Raw genomic sequence first — 21,431 nt, 5'->3', positions numbered from 1 at the left:
ATAAAAAGAAATTTTTGCTCTCCTCTAATAAAGTGGGTCAGTTCCTATAGCCTTTCTGCATATATTTGAAATAATTTCCTGCCTGGTTACTGCCGGTTATTTATTCCCCCAGTGCCTACACATTCGCTTTTCAATTTATTCCTTAAAAAAATATCTTTAAAGAATAAGACTGCTGTCTGTGTGTGTGTGTGTGTGTGTGTGTGTGTGTGTTGAGTTCCATTTTTATGGCTCTTCTTAAAAGGCTCTGTGCTTATCAGGCTCTGCACAAAAAAACCCCTGTCCTTGGTTTGTATCCATCACTCTGTCTTGTTTCTGTGCACTAAGTAGGGCTTATTTCCCACATTTACTTGCTAATTTGAATATGCAACTGAGAGTGTGGCACCCATGAATTTTAAATAGGTAGAGTAATTGTGCTTGTTCTATTGTGGCCTCTTTACCTCCTAATTTTACTGTTGCTCTTTCCATTCATTTATTGTGCACACTTGAAATACAGTCTCATCATCCCCATTGTTTGCGATCCATCAAAGTCCCAGGGGCATGTAAGACTGAAGGGGTCACATAACTGCAATAAGATATTAGAGACTATCACTTTGTTCTCCTTAGATGGCTTGCCTCTCACCTCTGTAGTATTTAAATAACTTCTGGCTTCTCGTGTTATTAAAACAAGCAACATCTTCTTCTTTCCTTTTTCTTTTACAGAGCATTATATACTTTACTGCAAGCTCCCCCAAAATCCTACATTGGCTAAGAGATGAGTCATTCCAGAAAACACTGCAGCCTTTCTCCAAGTGGCATTACATAGAGCGGGACCTTGCAATGTTCAATATTAACATTGACGATGACTATATCCCTTGCCTTCAAGGAATCACCAGGGCAAGTTTCTGCAGTGTTTACTTGGACTGGATTCAGTTCTGTGCTGCAAAAAGAATGGAGGTACATGTCGGTCTAATGTTGCTGATTTAATGGGGGGTGGGGGTGGGACGGGTTCTCTCCTTTACTTGTTCCAGATCAAAACAAGGAAGTTTATTGGAGCGCAAGCCACCAGCAATACGTTGTGGTAAACATGGTACTCGTTTTCCAGTGAGATAACAGGCTCTTGGGCTGACTCCAAAGAGCTCTTTCACTGAATTGGTTTTAAGAACTGGGGAGCAAAATGGAGGAGAAACATGATGGTAACATTTGAGAAAGCAGAAAGTGTTGGGAATGGAGAGAGAGTATGTATCTTGTTAGCTACTGGGTATGACCTGCTGTGGAACTGATCTAGTGCACCTTACACTGATATGTTATGAAATTAAAGGACTTTAGTCACAAAGACAACAGTGATACTTTTCCTGCATATTTGCATCAAAGCACAATGGGTTGTTGCACCGGCAATGTTTTCCCCACCCCCTTTAGGATTAACTGAAAACTTTTAACTATTTTTCAGCCAATAGAGTGTGATGAAGATTCTCCTTTGGTAACTCTTTCCTTTGCCCTGTGCATTTTGGGTAGGAGAGCACTAGGAACAGCATCGCACAATATGGCCATCAGGTAATTTTATACCAATGCCATGGAAAGTATGGATGTAATAGTTTGCTGGGTTTTCATTTATCCTTAAATTCTGTAGGGGTAGTGGAAGAAAGGAAAAACACGAGAGATAGGTGTAAAATCATTTGTAAAAGAAATGGTTACAGTTACAAATGGCAGCATTTGTTACTTATTTGTCCCTAATGAAATACAAAACTTTATGATTATCTTCAGAGTTAATTTCATCGATGAAACCAAAATAGCCAGATGAATTGGCAGAATTGGAAAAAGATTGTGTCCTTTTTGCGTTGGTGATTTACAGTGTAAATATTGCATGTTTACCTGAAAAGTACATCCCACAGTGCTCAATGGAGCTTTTCCCCTAATAATAAGTGTGTATAAGGTTGTAGCACTAAAAGATTTTCCCTTGTTGTGCAGTTGAGACCATCCCTCACTTTTGTTGTTCCAAGAAGACATGGTTCGCAATATGGTGGTGGCGTTTTAATGAAAAATAGATAACTGGTTAAGTCATACTTCGGACTCACCAACTGATCTAGTGTGCATTTGAAACACCCAAGTTTCCATCCACTATAAAAGAGAGAAAAGTGGCGGGCATTTTATACACCTCCCTTTTAATGTTTAAGGTTTCTGCACAGGGGTGACAGGATCCTTTAATTTAAACCTCTCTTCAACAAACATGTTGAAGTAGCAGAACCTCTTGGCTGCCATGGGTTAGTTCACACATTGCCTTGACATGATCTGGGGTGCAGTGGAACATGACGTGCACAGTGCAATGATATTCAGAACCACCACACTTTCCCTGAAGCTGAATTCTTCAGGAGAAGTCGTGTGCTTTAAATTTGGGGTAACTGTGGATGTGACATGACAGGAAATGCAGCTGAATTTTCCCTCTTGGCTGTTGGGGAAGAGGAGGGGGGAGCACATGATGAGTCAAAGGTTGATTAGGGCTTATTTGTGCTCATGCACATTAATTAAAGCCCAGTCTAAGCTGCCAATTATTCCTTTGTAGCCCTGCCCTACATGCAGGGCACTAGGTGGCCGTGGCTTCCTCACATGGCCTTCCGAGCCAAATAGGGAGGCTTGGCAGGCCAAATTTAGCCTATGGGCCAGAGGTTTCCCATCCCTGCAATAAACCATGGTTTCTCAGGATATGTGGATGCAGCTAATACAATAATGCCATTTTGATGCCTCTGCCATGCCTATGCTTCACATGTGTGTGGATGGGTGCTGGGAACTGCACAAGGTGGAGGGTCTCATCTGTCCCTTATCACATTGGCATCAGGGCTGTGTATAAACCCATGACTCACCGCTAGGCCGTATGCCAAGAAGAGATTGGTTTTATTATGTACAGTAAAGTTATGTAGTATTTAGCAGACAGCAGGTAAGACCGGGCCTTTTATGTAGCTTGTTTCATGTTGATGCTACATTCATTTAAAAGCCATTACCGTTTACAAGGCAAAACACATATTTAGAGAGCAACGCTGAGCTGTATGCTACTACATACAAAGTGAGGTTTACATTATATATGTACGATGGCAATTTGCATTCATTTACACATGAATTACCTTTAATCAATTAATGGGAAGATTTTAATGGTAAACCATGAAGGTAAATATTCTCATGCAATGTATGTAAATAACATTTCTGTTACCTGTCACTGTGAATGTCAGCAGAAGCCAAACATTATCTTTCAAATTATGCAGTACAGTTGCTAATTAAGAAGCACAGCATAGCTATAGAAAGGATGCATATCCTTCTAGCTAGACAGCCTCTTATATGACCCAGCTATATTATTATTATTATTATTATTATTATTATTATTATTATTATTATTATTATTATTATTAATGTATACCCCGCCCATCTGGCTGGGCTTCCGCAGCCACTCTGGCAGCTTCCAACAAAAATTAAAATACAGTGATCCATCAAACATTAAAAGCTTCCCTAAACAGGGCTGCCTTCAGATATCTAGATCCATTATTTTTATGGCTCAATAAATGGAGGCAGTTGTGATCAATGGTAATGGGGGGGGGACCAATGACAAAACACATGTTTTCAAGAGGATCTGTTTTACTGGATCCAATTTCTGTGTCCTATTCTCTCTTTTTTTTCACTCATTTGTCACCCCATTTTCTTCCCATTGACCGTTTCATTTCCTTCACCTACTTTCCCAGATTGCCCCTCTTTCTATCTTACCTCTGTTGCTCCTCTTTCTGTTCAGTTGCTCAGATGCCAATCTGAGGAACTCCAAAAATTAAGTGGGAAGGAGTTCTGCTCTTCCTACTTCAGGTCTATGCAGCTCTTAAAAAGGGGAAAGGTAGCACACTCACGACTTTATGATAAAGGGGGCAGTCAGCGGGTGGTAGGCTAAGCTCAGAGTCTTTCTCAGCACTGTTGCCCCATGGGCATCACACTGGAGACCCCAACTTAAATTGGTGCAGAATGCAGTGTCTAGAACGCTTGTGGAGCTCGGTGGTTCGCTCATATTACATCTACTCTTTGCCAATTACATTGGCCCAATTTAAGGCATTAAACTTAAACGGTTTGGGACCAGGCTATCTGAAGGACCACCTAAACTCTGGTCCAGAGGTAAGAGCCTTCAGGTTAGTTAGTATAAGGGACAGGCCGTTTCCTGTGGCGGCAGCTCCATATCTGTGAAATAGCCCTCTGCAGGGAAATGTATATGGCCTCTTTTTTGTTCACCTTTTATTTTATTCCAGTCTGTATTTAGTTAATTTTTAGTGCTGGGGTTTTATAATGCTTTTGTTTGCTCCTGCTATTTTTAATGTTATTTTTATTTTATTGTACTTTAATCATTTGGATTTTTAGTGTATTGTGAAAGTTACATGATTATGTTGTAAAGCACCTTGTGAGGATAAATATCCTGAGAAGAAGATTAAAAACCCATTAAATAAAATAAAATAAATTGGCCAACAGGCCAGAAGAAGAAGAAGGGCCCTGAGGGAGGTTTTGAGATTAAGAAAGCTAGGAAAATTTCAATATAACCTTATTAAAGTCTTCCCAAGAATGCATGTTAAACTGAGGAAATGCAATAGATTTGAACTAATAGATCTGCCATACATCGAAAAGAGAAATTTAGACAGTTTCGAGTAACAGCTTTGGTACAGTCATAAAATTTGCATATTTTATTTCATCTCTGCTTTCATAACCTGATCTCATCATATGGCACTGAAAGACATATAAAATATTTAAAATAATGGAGCTGTGTAATTGTCTCCTACTATTTTGCTCCTAATGTGAATCTACTTTGCTGTTAAGAAGTTCAAGTTGCTGAACTGGCTGTTTGCATTTAGGCAGACTGAGCCCTCGATGCATTTCTATAATAAGCTGAATTATTCCCGGTAATTGTGAATGTGGGTCCAATAAGAGCTCTCACCCAGAGCTCTATTGTTGCAGCCGATGTCTTGTGCCACTGTTACCATAGCTGTTAATGTTATTAGTGAGATGATATTAAAATGCACGTTCCTTAGTAATAAATCCAAATCCCACTTTATAAAAAACCAGCAAATAAGCTGTTGCCTTCTCTGTGATCAGTAGTACATTTTCTTCTGGTCCAAGTACATCTGCAGATGGGCATAATATTTTAAGGGTCTTTGGATGCCCATGTTTCCACCACCACTCGGAACAATTGCTGGCTCATCCTCCTCCCCAAGCTCAGTGGTGGCAGCACTGGCGGGGAAAATAGAAACATTCCATGTTCAAATCAGAAGCCCGGATGGCTTTCATAATTCTGAGACTGTTCCTGGAAAATTGGGGCGCTTTGCACAGTGCTGTCATGTGACTTCCATAGAAAAACAGGAAGCACGCTTATACTGAGTCAGATGATTGGTCCCTCTAGCTTAGTATTGTCTGCTCTGACTGGCTGGTTTCTGTCAGGAGCTTTTTCAGCCCTTCTTGGAGACACCTGGGACCTGCAGGCAAAGCAAATGTTTTGCCCCTGAACTATGGCCCTTCCTGACTTCCACAAACATTAAAGTTGTGTGAACACTCTCTTTGTTACTATGTGCTTATGATATCCATCTGACACTCAAAAGCTTTGCCTGTGGTACCCCTGGTTACGGACATGAACCGTTCCAGGGTGCCATTCACACCCCAAAAAGTCTGTAATCAGAGCAGTGCTTCTGTGCATGTGTGAAGCGTGATAGAGCGTTTCTGCGCGTGCGCACGTGGCAAAACACGGAAGTAAATGCTTCTAGGTTTGCCATGTTCTTAACCTGAAAAAAAACGCAACATGAAGCATTCGCAAGAAGAGGTATGACTGTATATGTGAGCTTTTCCATTCATGGTCAGTGCTGAAATAGAGCGGTCTTTCAAGAAGCTTTCCTCCTGCTGCTGTTTGTCAGTTTTAATAGTATGCTAGCAGAAACAAAAAATAGCAGCATTGTTTTGAAGCTCTGTAAGAAGAACAGAGAGTTTAAGAAAGTGCCCAGTCAAACCTCGGTTTCAATACAGCACTGCTACTTTTGGGCTATACACATTTTTTTCTACTCCTGAAAATAATTAAAAATGCTCCACTATGTGGGCAGTTCACATTTTATTTAATTTTTTTAAAAAGAAAGAGGAAGAAAATTCTGAATGGTAATATATATAAAAAAGAACTTCTAACATCCTCTCCAAGGACGCAATCAAAAATACGCTCTTGTAAAAATGGTAAAACCATGTTAGGTAGACGAAGCAACATCCTGTGGGGTTGAAACCAATGCTCCAAGGTCTAGTTCTGGTTTCCTGAAAAGCATAACCTAGTTTCCTGGAGAACACGCTTCAAGGCAACTGCATAAGTAGTTTTTACTTTTTTTAAGAATAATAAACTCATGCAAACATCTGTTCTCTGAGTCTGAGGGGGATTGTAGCTCAGCGGAAGAGCTCGCACTTTGCATAGGGAAGGTCCCAGGTTCAGTCTCTGGCATTTGCAATTATACAGATCGGGGAGTCATTTTGGACTCACAGCTGTCCATGGAGGCACAGGTTAATTCTGTGCCCAGGGCAGCTGTCTACCAGCTCCATCTGGTACACAGGCTGAGACCCTATCTGCCCGTGGACTGTCTTGCCAGAGTGGTGCATGCTCTAGTTATCTCCCGCTTGGACTACTGCAACGCGCTCTACGTGGGGCTACCTTTGAAGGTGACCCGGAAACTGCAATTAATCCAGAATGCGGCAGCTAGACTGGTGACTGGGAGTGGCCGCCAGGACCACATAACACTGGTTCTGAGAGATCTGCATTGGCTCCCAGTACGTTTCCGAGCACAATTCAAAGTGTTGGTGCTGACCTTTAAAGCCCTAAACGGCCTCGGTCCAGTATACCTGAAGGAGTGTCTCCACCCCCATCGTTCAGCCCGGACACTGAGATCCAGCGCTGAGGGCCTTCTGGCAGTTCCCTCATTGCGAGAAGTAAGGTTACAGGGAACCAGGCAGAGGGCCTTCTCGGTAGTGGCGCCTGCCCTGTGGAACGCCCTCCCAGCAGATGTCAAAGCAATAAACAACTATTTTACTTTTAAAAGTCATCTGAAGGCAGCCCTCTTTAGGGAAGTTTTTAATGTTTGATGCTGTACTGTTTTTAATATTTGGTTGGAAGCCGCCCAGAGTGGCTGGGGAGGCCCAGCCAGATGGGCGGGGTATAAATAATAAATTATTATTAAATTATTATAGTGGGGAACGGGACAGAAACTTGGGAGAATGGCCAGTGAGAGCAGGCAATGCTGGGGGTAGATCGGCAAGGCGTCGGCCCTAAGGCTCAGCTGGTCCAGCGTGAGACTCTTAATCTCAGGGTTGGGGGGTTCAAGCCCCACATTGGGCAAACAATTCCTGCATTTTAGAGGGTTGGACTCAGTGGCACTTGTGGCCCCTTCCAGCTCTATGGTTTGAATACAAGGCAGCCATTAGTGAAGGGAAGGGTCTCCTCTGCTGCTATCAGGTCCTTAGAAGGTTAGCATTTTCTCACATATATAGATCCCAGGCATTCAGGACTTTATATGCCAACATAAGAACCTTAGATTGAGCCTGGTAACACCAGTGCAAATCCTGAAATATGGGTGCCAGTGGAGACTGGTCTGCTTGGACAAAAGGAGCACAGCCAGTCTCATTCTGCCCTCAGCCAGCCACCACTTGCCTTCCTGCCTTCTTAAATCCAGTACCGGGGATGGTACTTCCTGGGGGTGGTACTAGCTGTCAGCTTCTACTTCCTTAGTCTACATGCTGCTATTAGAGAACTCAGCAGGGAAAAGGAAGAATGGGACAAGATGAGAATTAGCAGTGGTTCTGACTTCACTTAATATTGGTCTCCTTGCCCTACACTCTACCAGTTCCATTGGGCACCAGCCACCACTACCAGTCAGCAATCTAGTGACAGTATTTTGCAGTTTTTTGGAGCTCCTTCAAGGGCAGCCTTACAGAGAGGACACTGCAGTAGTAGAATTAGGAACTTACCACAGCATGCAAAACTGTGGCCTGGCTATCCTTGTGCAGGAAATGCCCTAGGTGGTAAACCAACTGGGCCAGGAAAAAGATAAGCCCTGGCCACAGAAGCTGGTCCTCTAATGACAGTGTTGTTGGGTGAAAGAGATTAACTAACGACATTCTTCCACAGTTTAGAGTCCTTCCTCCATGGACTCCATGCCTTGTTCAAAGGAGACTTTCGGATCACATCAAGAGATGAATGGGTGTTTGCAGATATGGATCTGTTACACAAGGTTGTTGCTCCTGCAATCAGAATGTCACTGAAACTTCATCAGGCAAGTTTTCCTCGCTTTATGCTTTTCTCTAGCACTATTACCAATAATACTGTTTATATTTCTAAATATTGCTTTTTATAATGATTACAATATATGGTAGCTGTAAAAAGGAGGCCCACAATTCTCTCAAATGGATCAATAAAACACAAGAGTGCAGTTGTGGTTTTCTTAAACATTTTTTCTGTAGAACTAAAATGATCCTGTACTTCTTGAGCCTTTTGCCCACATGTAAACTCACCAGTTACTTATTCGGCCATCACTTTACTTGTATAGTGAAATGTTGAGAACGTGTTATTAAAGGCAGTTCATTTTAGAGTGTGAATTGAGTTCAAGGTAGACTTGGATTACTGCCTATTTGTTTGCCACAGTTTGAGTCTCTGACTCGGAGTAGATGTTCAGCCCATAAACTAATCAGATTTCCTTCCAAAGCTTTCAAGCGAAACTTTTCAGATCCATTTCAATCCTCAGGAGACTTCAGTGGGTGTGGTTTCTGCTTTTTTCTGTGTGGTGGAGGAGATAGTAGCTGCTCTGAACTCCCTTTCCTCTAATCATGTTAATCTCCAATGAAGTCTTTTCTGAGCTGAAGTAAACAGTTTTCTGGCAAATCTCATGGGGAGCAAGATTGCATACGCTGCTGCCAACAACCTCCATCTTCTTCACAGAACTTTTTGATCATAGCAATGCCTTTTCATTTAATAAAAGGACCAGTTTACCTGTCCGGATGAATATGAGGATCCTGCCATCCTTTATGAGGCAATTCAGTCATTTGAAGAAAAAGTGGTAATCTGCCATGAAGGTGATCCTGCCTGGCGTAGCGCTGTTCTCTCAAACAAAGAGGAGCTTCTCACTTTGAGGCATGTGGTGGAAGAAGGGACAGATGAATACAAGATTATTATGCTCCACAAAAGCTACTTAAGCTTCAAAGTGATCAAGGTACCACAGCTGCATAATTTTCATTGTTTTGCTCTTATGCTCATACTATGTCTCTCTCTCTCACACACACACACAAATAAATGAATAATGATTGCCTAAAAAGATGTCCCCTGTCATGGACACACCAATTAGGAAGGTCGGCAAGAATCATATTCTCTCTTTAAAAAAGAAAAAGAAAAGAAAATACATAGGAAAGTCCTGACTGCTCAGATACAACTAAGTGCAGGGCCACCATGAGACTTAACCATATAGCGATACAAGCCCACATGATCTGCACCTCTGGAGATTACTCCCTGTGCTGCAATATAAAGCTAAGTATCTTGTGTTTCTTTCTTTCTTTATTTTATTATTATAGTAAGAAACAATTCAGGAAAAAAAGATAAAACACAGCTTTAAAAAAGAAAATTAACAATGTATCATCACACAAATAACAATATATGATTAACATACTGTTGAAAGTCTACCTGTGATCATTTCATTTTTACTGAATACTTTATTTATCGTATTCCTGATAGTGCATGTGGTTGAAGTTTTTCTTGCATTCTGTTGCACCAATGCTTTACAGACATCAAGAAACAATCTGTTGATTTGTCTACCTTCCCTTGCCCTTCGCTATATGAGTAAATGTTACCATATACAAAGAGTTATTACTTTTCCCCAGTGAAGATGGATGAGTATAAGTACTGCAGTTAACAAATGGATTACCATATTGTTACCGACACATATTATTTGTTCCTGTATATATCCTGTTGAGCCTTGAAGTTGTTAAATACCATCGAAAAACAAATGCATAAAGCTTTCCTTTAAGATTTGCGCTTAAGGTGTTTTGGGGAGCATGTTGGCATATCCATATGTTTGCTTTTTAGGTTAACAAGGAATGTGTCCGAGGGCTCTGGGCTGGACAGCAACAGGAACTGATATTTTTACGCAACCGCAACCCGGAGCGAGGCAGCATCCAGAACAACAAGCAGGTTTTGAGAAACCTGATTAACTCCTCGTGCGACCAGCCTCTGGGGTACCCTATGTATGTTTCCCCTTTAACCACATCCTATATAGGGACCCACAGACAACTGAAGAATGTTTGGGGTGGACCAATTAGCCTGGACAACATCAAAAGATGGTTCAGAAACAAGTGGCTTAGGTAAGCTGGTGGCACGGCAGCAGATGTTCAGTCACATCTGGAAATGAGTTTGTGTGTGTGTTCTTTTGTAGGGGGAGCAGGGCTCTCAAAATATATAAATTGCTTGGGGACGTACAGCTTTTTCCTCTTAACGCCCTTCACTCGAGCCCAAGGTTTGAGTACACCTGAGTTGGGTCAGAAGAGAAAGTGTGCTGAGTGCCTGCCTGCCCTCCTTTTAAACAAGTGTGAAGGCTCCATGTGCTGAACTTCTTGTTCTGTTAAAACAACATAGAGCATCTCCTTGTTGTTGCATTTGCTGCTTTCCTGGAGCTCTTCTTTCAGCAATTAAAGCACGGTGCAATCTACAAGACCTTGTGTTTACTCTCCTTATAGTATTTATTTGCCACCAAGTAAACGGGTGGCGCTGTGGGTTAAACCACAGAGCCTAGGACTTGCAGATCAGAAGGTCAGCGGTTCAAATCCCCGCGACGGGGTGAGCTCCCATTGCTTGGTCCCTGCTCCTGCCAACCTAGCAGTTCGAAAGCATGTCAAAGCGCAAGTAGATAAATAGGTACCGCTCCGGCGGGAAGGTAAACGGCGTTTCCGTGCGCTGCTCTGTTTCACCAGAAGCGGCTTAGTCATGCTGGCCACATGACCCAGAAGCTGTAAGCCGGCTCCCTCAGCCAATAAAGCGAGATGAGCGCCGCAACCCCAGAGTCGGTCATGACTGGACCTAATGGTCAGGGGTACCTTTACCTTTAAAGTTAACAGAAAAAGTAAAAAACAGTTGTACACAGATATAAATGTTTGAATGCTAATGAAACCATAAAATCTTGCACAACATAAAACTCACAAACTGAAAGTAACAACCAGAAAACAGAAGTTGACAGCAGTACAGTGCCAAACTACAGAACTTACAAAAAGATGTGGGTGGGGAAATAAAAAGTGCCTTCAGCTGGTGCCTAAAAGGCCAACGTCATCTGTGGAAGGCATTCCATTGTTGGGCTGCCACCACAGAAAGGGCCCTGTTTTACTTCTGTTCCTCTGCTTCAGTGATTCTGGTCTTGAGTCATCGTTGCCTGCTGAATTCCTTGCATTTCCTATATTCAGGTAGCTGCTAACTGACTGAGGGAGGCTCACTGTGACAAAGTGTCCTTCATGAACAATGGAAGACTTTCCCCCTCCTCACTGCTGTGAGTCCTTTTTTATAGCCAGCTGTGGGTGCACCTGACAATTTTGGGGTCCCCTTTTGTTCCCTTGTATTTTAAACAGGATGCGGAAAGACTGCCATCCAAGCCACAACAGTGGAGGAAACCTTGAGGAAGGAGCGAGTAGAAATGGATCTTCCAGCAGCAATCCAGTTAATAATTCAAGTCAGAGCAGCAGCGCCCAGCATACGAGGAACAGCACACCCCAGCTGCAGCCATCTTTAAAAGTTGCTCAGTTTTCAGGTATTTACACTATTCATTTATTTTGCTTTTTGCTTTACAATATTTATCAGGGGGAGTGCCGCAAAGGTAAGATTTGGTTCACGACACTCTTGGGTGGTTCAGAAAGTGGGCCAGTTCAACTTGGACTGCTTTCAGGAATCACCTGCTTCTCCCTGGATCCGAATCGGAACCTCACTTTGGAAAATCCACAGTCTTTTATATCTCCTTATTGACTTACACAGGTGTCAGGTGTGGAGGTGGTTGCTCGTGAGTAACCAGGCAGGACTCCGACCTGTCTTTTAAAGGTTTTATTGGTGCAAACTATTTACAGTGCAGAACCCCAAAGTTCATGTCTGTCCCAGTCACTTGCAGATTCTGGGAGTGCCCCTTTCTGGTTTCTCTCCCAGCATCAGAACTTAGACACCCCAAATCTCCACCTCCCCTCCTTATGTTTCACCCCTCTGCGCAAGCAGGGCGACGGAAGTAGCATGGGTGCCTCCTGGCTAGCTGGGCTAGGTGAGGCGCTTGGGCTCTCCTTCGCATCTTCAAACCCTCCCTTCACCCAGCTACCCACCTCCCCCTCAGCTCCACTGGAGGTGTGGCTTTCTCCACCGCTGGACGAGGAGCTGCTTCTCAGAATCACCGGAGGCTCTCTCTGCGTCCCTCCCCCATCCCCTGACAACAGGCAAATGAACAAATGGCTATAACCTTTTGACCAAACTGGGTGGCATTGGCTGGGGTACTTGTCATTTCTGAGCAGTTGAAGATGGCTAAAGATCAGACAAATAGGTGCAGAAGTTTCTATGATCCTTTCTACGAATATCTCTTTATGTGCCCTTGCAAGGATGAAATGGTCCAGTAGGAGATATTGGATTTGTTGAGCCTTCAGGTTAGCTGCATTTGCTATATTTAGGTATAGATTCTACAGCTACTTGCTGAAACTTCAAGTCCTTGCTATTAGTAGGCAAGGCTGGAAATGATCTTCCCATAAATGAAAACTGTAAGATTAGAATTGCTGCTGCGTCTTCTAACTTGGCCTAACGGAACACATATGACTGCTTATTCTTGTAAACTAGTGCTGGAATAATTGGGAAGGCAGGCTTAATTGCAATATAATAATCATGAGATGCCCAAGTGGGTTTAAATGTTTCTTAATTTAATATTTAATTATATTGGCATCTGCAAAATTCAGTTATAGTTGTTTTTTATGACCTGAATAGAACCAGGCGCAATGGGAGTGGGTTAGATGCCTCAAAAAATTGTCTTAAGTGTATAGGGGAGCCTTTGTTTCCTAAATGTTTGCAGATATTTGGTTATTTATGTGCAAATATGGGTGGTCTACTGTACAGCACTGCAACCATTTAATTAAAAGACAAATATGCAATATTTCTGGACAGTGGTCAGCTTAGCTGCTGAAATTGTGAACAGATGTTTGGCCACACTTGACTGTGAACATCAGGGTACCAGATTCCCTTGTTTCACTTCCTAGCTGTAATTTTTTATATAAAGGTATTAACATTAAAATAATCAACAGACCCAGAAACAGAATTTAATCCAGACTCTGAGCTTGAAGAAGCGAATGTTCAAAAAAAGGGTATTGTTGCAGCAGACGTTTGCAGTGAAGGCCTGCATCTAATTACAGTTTAAAGTGGAAGATTCCCTCCAGTTCTCTTCCAAACTGCAGCGCTATCTGAGGATGCATGTTCAAAGGTGTGCCAGATGATTAATAGCGTTGCGCCTCTTTAATAGGAACCACAGGGCTTAGACTCGGGGGCCACCACAACCTGTCACGCCAGCTCTGAAAATAGGCTGTTTGTTATTTTAAGCAGAAAAAGTAGAAATGCTTACTGGTGCATTGCTAATAGGTGAGCAAGATGCACATCCAGTTCCCTATTGCTGATTTTAATGATTTTTTTAAAAAATTGTTTTAAATAGTTTGTCTTTACTGATAATTTTACTGTTTTATTATTTTTTGTAAGCTGCTTTGAGGGTTTTTTTTACAATCACTTAGTATATAAATTTTATGAGTAATGTATATAAATTTACACACACACCCCAAAAGTGGCTAGGCTACTCGTTAAACAGGAACAGCGTTAACAGTATATGTGCATTACATTCCATCAGCATCCCACGAGGTTAAGTTCCCTGTTCCACTAGAGAATAGTGGATTGGTTTTTATTTACCAGGAGATGACCTCACATTTGCGATGACAGCATGTAGCTTGTTTTGCTACTAGTCATGTCGAAAGCCCTAAAGGGGGTTGATTCTTTCTCAGCTTAAGCGTATAACCATGACCATTGGTTCAATTCCAGTTAGTGTGAATGATTTATAGATTTTGTTATTACTGGAATATTTTAATTTTAATAACATAGAATTATTCACAGAATCGCCAAGTGGCCTGCATTACTTGCATATTATTACAGTGGTGCCTCGCAAGACGAAAAGAATCCGTTCTGTGATTCTCTTCGTCTAGCGGTTTTTTCATCTTGCAAAGCAAGCCCATTGACGGATTAGCGGATTAGCGCTATTAGCGGCTTTTAGCGGCTTATCTGCTGATTGGATCAGCTGATAAGCGGCTTAGCGGCTTAGAAAAAGGGGGAGGAGGAAAAAAAACCAGCAGGAACTCGCAAGACATTGTTGTCTTGCGAAGCAAGCCCATAGGAAATTCGTTTTGCGAAGCACCTCCAAAACGGAAAACTCTTTCATCTAGCGAGTTTTCCGTCTTGCGAGGCATTCGTCTTGCGGGGCACCACTGTATATTGCAACGTGAGCCAGTCTCTCCTTTTGACTGCTGCTACTTTTTACTATCCAAGAACTCCTTCTCATGACAGCAGAGAAGATTTCCAATTGCAGCTGAGCCTCTGAAGTCATTTGCTCCAACCCAGACCTTTGAGCTGCTATACTAGTAATGTTAAATCGGGATGCTTCGGCAGGTGCCCTTGTGCTGGTACTGCAAGCTGATCCTGGTACTCTGATGCAATTGTATATCTCAGTGTCCTGAATTGGAACTGCATCACAAGAGCATCTCACCCAAAGCCTTTGCATGGCACACCTTTAAGGACCGGCTGTGTCTGCGCTGCATCGTCAGAGCAACTCCAGGTGACTTAAAGAGTTAGCGGGGCTCTTTTGTTATGAGTTTCATCATCATCATCGTTTTATTTGTATGCCGCCTTTCCTTAGTTGAAACTATGCTCAAGGCGGCTTACGACATGACAAGATTTACATAATTACAAACATGACAGAAGTCATAAACAATAAATAAAACACATCAAAAAGTACAAAACCAAATGGAAACAATTTCCACGTAAATCATAAGATCTAAAACTAAAGATGCAACAATAATACTGTATCAATAAACAATACTCCAGCCCAAGAATCTGTTCAACAGCTTCAGCTTTTGTAGCTGGAGTCAGTCAGCGCTCCACTCTCCCAGGCCAGGTGGGAGAGGGTCAGCAAGACAGGGTGCAGATCTTCCAGGGCTCACAGCCAAGATGGTCTCATTTAAAACAACACAGATTAAAATTAAAAACAATTTAAAAGCAGCTGCAGTCCTTGTGAAGCCTGTCAAGCCCTGCTCCAAGCCAGGTGGAAAGAGGCAAGGGCAGGGTTCTTCAGGCTCTCAGCAGGCAGTCCTCCTGGGTAGCAGCAGCAGCAGCAGCAGCAGCAGCAGCAGCAGCAGCAGCAGTCCTTAAGAGCCTGAGTTTGCTGTGCACAAGGTACCTGTGGAGCTATTGCTTTGTTGGGTTTGTTTGCTTCCCTTCCTCCAAAAAGCTCCAAGCAGCAACTGTCAGGTTTGTCAACTTTTATTCCCACACAACAGCCCTGTAAAATAGGTTAAGCAGACACACACACACACACACACACACACACACACACACACACCCTACCTGAACTTAAAGGCTGAGTCAGTGTGAACCCAAGTCTCACCCATTAAAGTCCAGCACTTGTGTTCCTGCACTAGAGTGGTTTTCAGTGTCCCTCCAAGCCCCTATGCACATATACCTAGAGGATGGGGGCTTCAAGAGGTGCATAGGATTGAAAATTTATTTCTTGCAGGATTGCTGAGCAAAACTTGCTGTTCTTGTGCAGAGAAGCAAAAGATGATCCATAAGAGTTCCTAGGAACCTAATGACTATTACATGCAGCAGGGATAAGGAAATGTTGCACTCTGGATGCTGTTAGACTCCAGTTCCCATCAGCCCCAGTCAGCACAGCTAACAGTGGGGGCAGAGGCAATTCTAGGGTGGGGCAGTGGCGTAGCGTGGGGGGTGCAGGGGGGGCCGGCCGCACCGGGCGCAACATCTGGGGGTTAGGGTTAGGGGGCGCAAATCCACGGGTTAGGGGGCGCAAATCCACGGGTTAGGGGGCTCTAATTACTTGCCTTGCCCCGGGTGCTGACAACCCACGCTACGCCCCTGGGGTGGGGCGACTGGTGTGGCAGCACTGGGTGCTGCCCTGCAGAGGGTGCCACAGCAATGCTGTAGAGCAGAGCACAAGAGAATTTTTTGCGTTGCACAGGGCACCACTGAAACTGGAGGGCCCAAAGTCTGCCACTGGTGGGGGATAAACAGAATTGTGGTTCAGCAACACATTGGTTCCCTGTCTGTGTCTTGCAAATCTGCTAGTCCACAGTAATGGCTGTGACATCAAAAGATTTGGGCGGCGAACATTTTAATTTATTTGAATAACAGAGCCAATGTTCAGTGTTGCTTTCAAAACACAGGTATAAAAGCAGCACGGGGAAGCCACAAATGGCGCATGTAAGATCCCTGCTGTTAATGTTACAGAGACATTTGCTCAAGCAGATGTTCTGGGCATTCAGGACTTGTTTGTTTATTGTCTAAACAACTCATATGGAAGAGGCGAAAAGAAACCTAGATATTACTGCCACGGTTAAATTACTCCTGCTGCTCAGTTAACCTCTTCCCAATTCAGCGAGTACAGCCAAGGCACTCCAAGGGGAAATCTTGGCTTCTCCACAGTCGTAAGGACAATTAATGTGAAAAGCAAGGCACTGGGGGAGGGGCGGTTCAAATAGGTCAGCTCAGTGCTCCTTTCTGATACCAACAATAAAGATTCACCACATTCTCAAGCCTCTCTGTTCAGAGGTTCAGCATCATTCTGCTCAACCTTCTCTTGTTTCATGGTCTTATGCCTATAGTCATGGTATCGGTAATGTTTACACTGGCACTTTCTGTCCTCTTTTGGTGACCCTTCCCTGCTTCCACTCTGCTCCCAATACTATCCCCTCGCTCTCATCTCATTCCATGTTTGTCACTGAGCAAGCCAGCAGATGGGCAATCGCATCTAAAATCTGTAAGGTAGAGTTATGCTTGCACAAGCCCACTTCTGAGGTAAGTCCCAACCCATTCAGATCAGTGATAAATAAATTAGGGCTTAAGAGTGACTCAACTTTCTCTGAATCAGAGCCAAGGGATTGTGTGTTGGATTATGACCATTGCTTATAAGACTGTGTTCCTATGCCAAAGCTGGAATCCTAAAGATACTTGGAGACTTGGAAGCGAGTCTCATTGCAATCTGTGGGATTTACTTTCAATAAAGCACAGTTAAGAACTGCTGTAAAAGTCTTGGATGTTTTGCCATGGAATTGCATTGGAATGGATGCATAGTTTGGATGATGTCACCTACTAGTTGGCCAGATTGCCAGTAGCACTCTGATTTTCTGTATCCGTAAAGCTCTGTGGGATTTTCGGGATAAAAAAACGTTTAATTGTTATCCTTCGTACTTCCTACTGTGCACTAATTGGATCGAGGCGGTACATTTTGAAGGCTATTGCTGGAGCTGTCATTTCCCAAAATAATCCTTTCTTCTCTCCCTCTCTCTCACAGGCAGAAGAAAGTTCAGGAGCCAGTCTGTTCAGACACACGCTGCCTTAAACCAAAGGCCCCCTCGTTCAAGTCATTCTGGTCCCATCGTAGAGAGCCACCAGCCATTCATCCAGACTTCTACTTCTGCTCATGAAATTGCCCACGGGCTTTCTGGCAGCCAGCTGTCCTTCCACAATTCAGCAACCTCCGTCTTCTCCCAGACTCCTGCCATCCCTACCCTGGGCCAGCTCACTGTGCAGGAGAGAGCTGGTGCAATGCTTCGCTCTAGCCTGGCTTCTTCCACCAGTTCAACGCTCAGCCTTTTATTTGGCAAGAGAAGCTTTTCGAGCGCTTTGGTTATTTCCGGGCTCTCAGCTGCCGATGGAGGAAACACCACAGACACCCAGTCATCCAGTAGCGTTAACATCGCAATGGGACCGTCTGCTAGAGCAGCAAGCCGTACTATGCAAGAGACCACGCAGGTAAGAAAAGGCTACCAAAAATGCCGCTGGCGGATATTTTTCTATTGACTCGTTCACCCCAGTGCCCCACTTAGTCCACACAAGCCTCCTCCTCGCTATGTGGAGTGCGGAAGCAATAAAGATTTTGATAAAGAGCAGTTGAGCAACTCCCTCTCTGTTGGGAACAGAACACTACTTGTATTAATATCACATCATCTGAGATTACCAGATGGAGACAAAGTAGTGGAGTATTATAAAAGGATAATGGAGGTCTCAGAGCTGTCATGTCAAATAAGGCACGGGATGCTTTACTCAGGAATAGATTGGCATCCTAATACTACAAGTCTGCTGTAAATTTGGCATGCTGGCTGGCACTGTGACATTCTCGCTCCACTTTTCCAGTCAGAAGCAACCCAAAACCCGTTTGCTAAATATGGTATTAGGACTTAATAAGCTAGTGATTTAAGGGATCCTTGCCAACACTGCCTCTTTCCCTGCTTTGTCTCGGCAAAAGCCGTATCAAATACTGTAATGCAACAGGCCTTCCATCAACGCTGTGCTGTGGCTGGGACTCTGCTGTGGCTGGGGTAAAATCCCAGCCCAGAATTTACATCTTGGCCAGGATCTAAACATGAGCTTATCTAAGATGCTTCCAGGGGTGAACACGGATGCAACTGATTTTCCATTCTTCCTTCCATCCTCTGTGTGCTCCTGTGGATGGACATCTCCGAGAGCAGCTTTTTTATACAATTATTTATTTATTCCAAATATTTATAACCCACTCTTTAGCTGGAAAAGATCCCAGAGTGGCTAACAAAGCAATGCAACACAGAGGCATTTGGGGGGATGGGACCAAGGTGAAAACACAGACCTAGACATCCTTGGTGCCTATTATTAATTTATATCCTGCCCTATACCTGGAGGTCTCAGGGCAGTTCACAAAACAGATCACAATATATAAAATAAAACAATAACCCAATAATTTCGCTCTATAATACGCACCCGACCATAACACGCACATAGTTTTTAGAGGAGGAAAATCCGTAGGCATGCCACCCGTAGGCATTTCCTCCATAACACGCACAGACATTTCCCCTTACTTTCTAGGAGGAAAAAAGTGAGTGTTATGGTGCAAAAAATACGGTACCCCCCCAAAAAAGAGCCAAATTTTAAAAGGGTATAGGATGTTGATCAGGTCAACCAAAGGCCTGGTTAAAAAGGAACATTTTTGCCTGACGCCTAAAGCTGTATCATGAAGGCACCAGGCAAACTTCCCTGGGGAGAGCATTCCACAGAGAGGGAGCCACTGCAGAGAAGGCCCCGTTCTCGTGTTGCCACCCTCCAGACCTCTCAAGGAGAAGGCACATGAAGGAGGGCCTCAGGAGTTGATCTCAGGGTCCAGGTAGGTTCATATGGAAAGAGGCAATCGTTAAGGTATTGCGGTCCTGAGCTGTTTAAGGCTTTATAGGTCAAAACCAGCACTTTGAATTAGGTCTGGAAACTAATTGGTAGCCAATGCAGTCGGACCAGGATCGGTGTAATATGCTCAAACTGCCCATGCAGAAGAGTACATGCCAATTGTTCTAAAACACCATTTCAAAGGTTACTTAAGACACTGCTGACACAATCTCCTTTTCTGTTTTAAAAGCAATCATCTGAGGATTACGAAGCAACTGACACGAGTGAATCCAGACAGCGAAGAGATCTGGGTGCTGCGCATGCTCTTCTGATGAGCCACATGCTGGAATGTAGGAGAGCCAGCCAAGAGGACATGGCGTTGGAAGACACAGGTTCCCAACACAGTCTTTCAGAAGAGCAGTAAAGAATCCACTTTCACCAAGGGCTAAAGCTCTGTTCACAAGACATCAAAACACATCTAGCTTCACGTCCCAGACAAAATTGAAGGTTATTCCAAGTATAACAAAAAGCAAACATACACAACACAAAATGTAAAGTATCTATTTTTTTAATTCTTCAGTGAAAAATATTACAATATAGAAGCAAGATGTTCTACGATTGGCATTTAGTGCTATCTAAAAGCGCTGGGCAACATCATCTCAAGTTCATGAAAATTCAAATGCGATCTGGGAAAAAAGTCAACAACTTGTCTTGACTTTCCTTCCCCCGAAGTGCTAATATTTTTCAGATGGAACTTGGAAAAGATTTGAGGAGGGAGCGAGAACACACATACGTGGAACTAAGACTGAAAGCAACAGAAACTCTGAATGCATCTCCGTGAAAAAGCACATCAACATCTGTCTCTTGTTGTAACCAAACAGATGATTGCATGCTAAATAACTGGCATTTTATACATAATGCTTCAGAAACGATTGTTTTTTTAATTGAAGCAATGAATATGTAATAGGAGAGAAAACTGCATACCCTAACATTAGTATGCAGAATCTTTTTTTAAAAAAAAGGAAAGTCAAAAGGAAGGCCTCATTCTTCTGTTTGTTTGAAGTGTTATGCAGCTGACAATTATGTGCCGCAACATATTAATCCAGAAGGTGGCCCACTGCATGCAGTCATAATGAAATAGTATATGAAAGTGCCAGGCTGCACATTGCCGTAAACCAAATATAGCCAATGCATGAAAAGCCTTCACAAAGCCAATGGTGCTCCTTATTTGCAAACAAAGCTGCTTTTTCTAAAAGGATTGCATAGCCTTGCAGTTCTGATTTGGTTGGCAGAAATTCATGCCTATTTCTGAAACCAAGAGACACAAAAGCACTACGATGCTCTTTCACATACACAAACACAGACAAACATGTTGAATTATTTTATTTTATTTTGTAATTAAAGACTTTACAACTACCAGTGTCTGGTTCTGCTGTTGTTGTTTGACTACCTCCGGAAGGACGCACATTTCTGCTCTTAATTTCACTAATAGACCACAATCATCATCAGGTTGATTCGCAGCCAGGCAGGGGCAAAACTAGGTTTTATGTCATCCCGATCAAACACCCAAGTTTGACAAACCATGCATACACAGGCTGGGTGCCTCAATAGCGCCCCTGTGGAGGCTTCAACAAGGACAAAAACCAAAACACCTCAGGTAGCACCTCCGCAGCTACAGCTCTGCAGCCAGAGATGATTGGAAATGTTTTGTGAGTAGGGGACAAGTATTCACATTGCTTGAAAGCAAAAGTGTATGTTGTGGGATCACAGTGGCTTGCAACATTTGGTCCACCAGGATTCCTACAATACTCACCCAAAATTAACCCCCTTACAATTTTTGTGGAATTGTGAGGGCCATGTTTATCACCTCTTTTACTATCCTATAACTCTGTGCCCCAAACAATACAAACTATGCATCAAATCCGACAGAAAGCTGTGCATGGAGGTTGAGGTGGGGCCTCTTTAGGTATTCAAGGCACAGACC

At 43.2% G+C, this 21,431-nt stretch overlaps 1 protein-coding gene across 1 annotated transcript in view; it reads left to right on the top strand.

Moving 5' to 3' along the window:
• PCNX2 (pecanex 2) overlaps nt 1–20,866 on the top strand; it is a 123,161-nt gene extending 102,295 nt beyond the window's left edge. Inside the window, exons 27-34 of the mRNA XM_083496724.1 lie at nt 700–933; nt 1,427–1,530; nt 8,132–8,276; nt 8,979–9,209; nt 10,076–10,350; nt 11,602–11,780; nt 17,610–18,070; nt 19,698–20,866. Coding sequence (XP_083352850.1) covers nt 700–933; nt 1,427–1,530; nt 8,132–8,276; nt 8,979–9,209; nt 10,076–10,350; nt 11,602–11,780; nt 17,610–18,070; nt 19,698–19,871 — 1,803 coding nt within the window. The 3' untranslated portion in view covers nt 19,872–20,866. The remainder of the gene's footprint in view (nt 1–699; nt 934–1,426; nt 1,531–8,131; nt 8,277–8,978; nt 9,210–10,075; nt 10,351–11,601; nt 11,781–17,609; nt 18,071–19,697) is intronic.
• Nucleotides 20,867–21,431: the final 565 nt, after the last annotated feature.

The sequence above is a fragment of the Podarcis liolepis genome (assembly GCF_965112155.1).
Source record: "Podarcis liolepis genome assembly, chromosome: 3".
NCBI classification, from domain to species: Eukaryota; Metazoa; Chordata; class Lepidosauria; order Squamata; family Lacertidae; genus Podarcis; species Podarcis liolepis.
The sequence above is the reverse complement of the archived record's forward strand: the minus strand, read 5'-3'. Positions and strand labels throughout refer to the sequence as shown.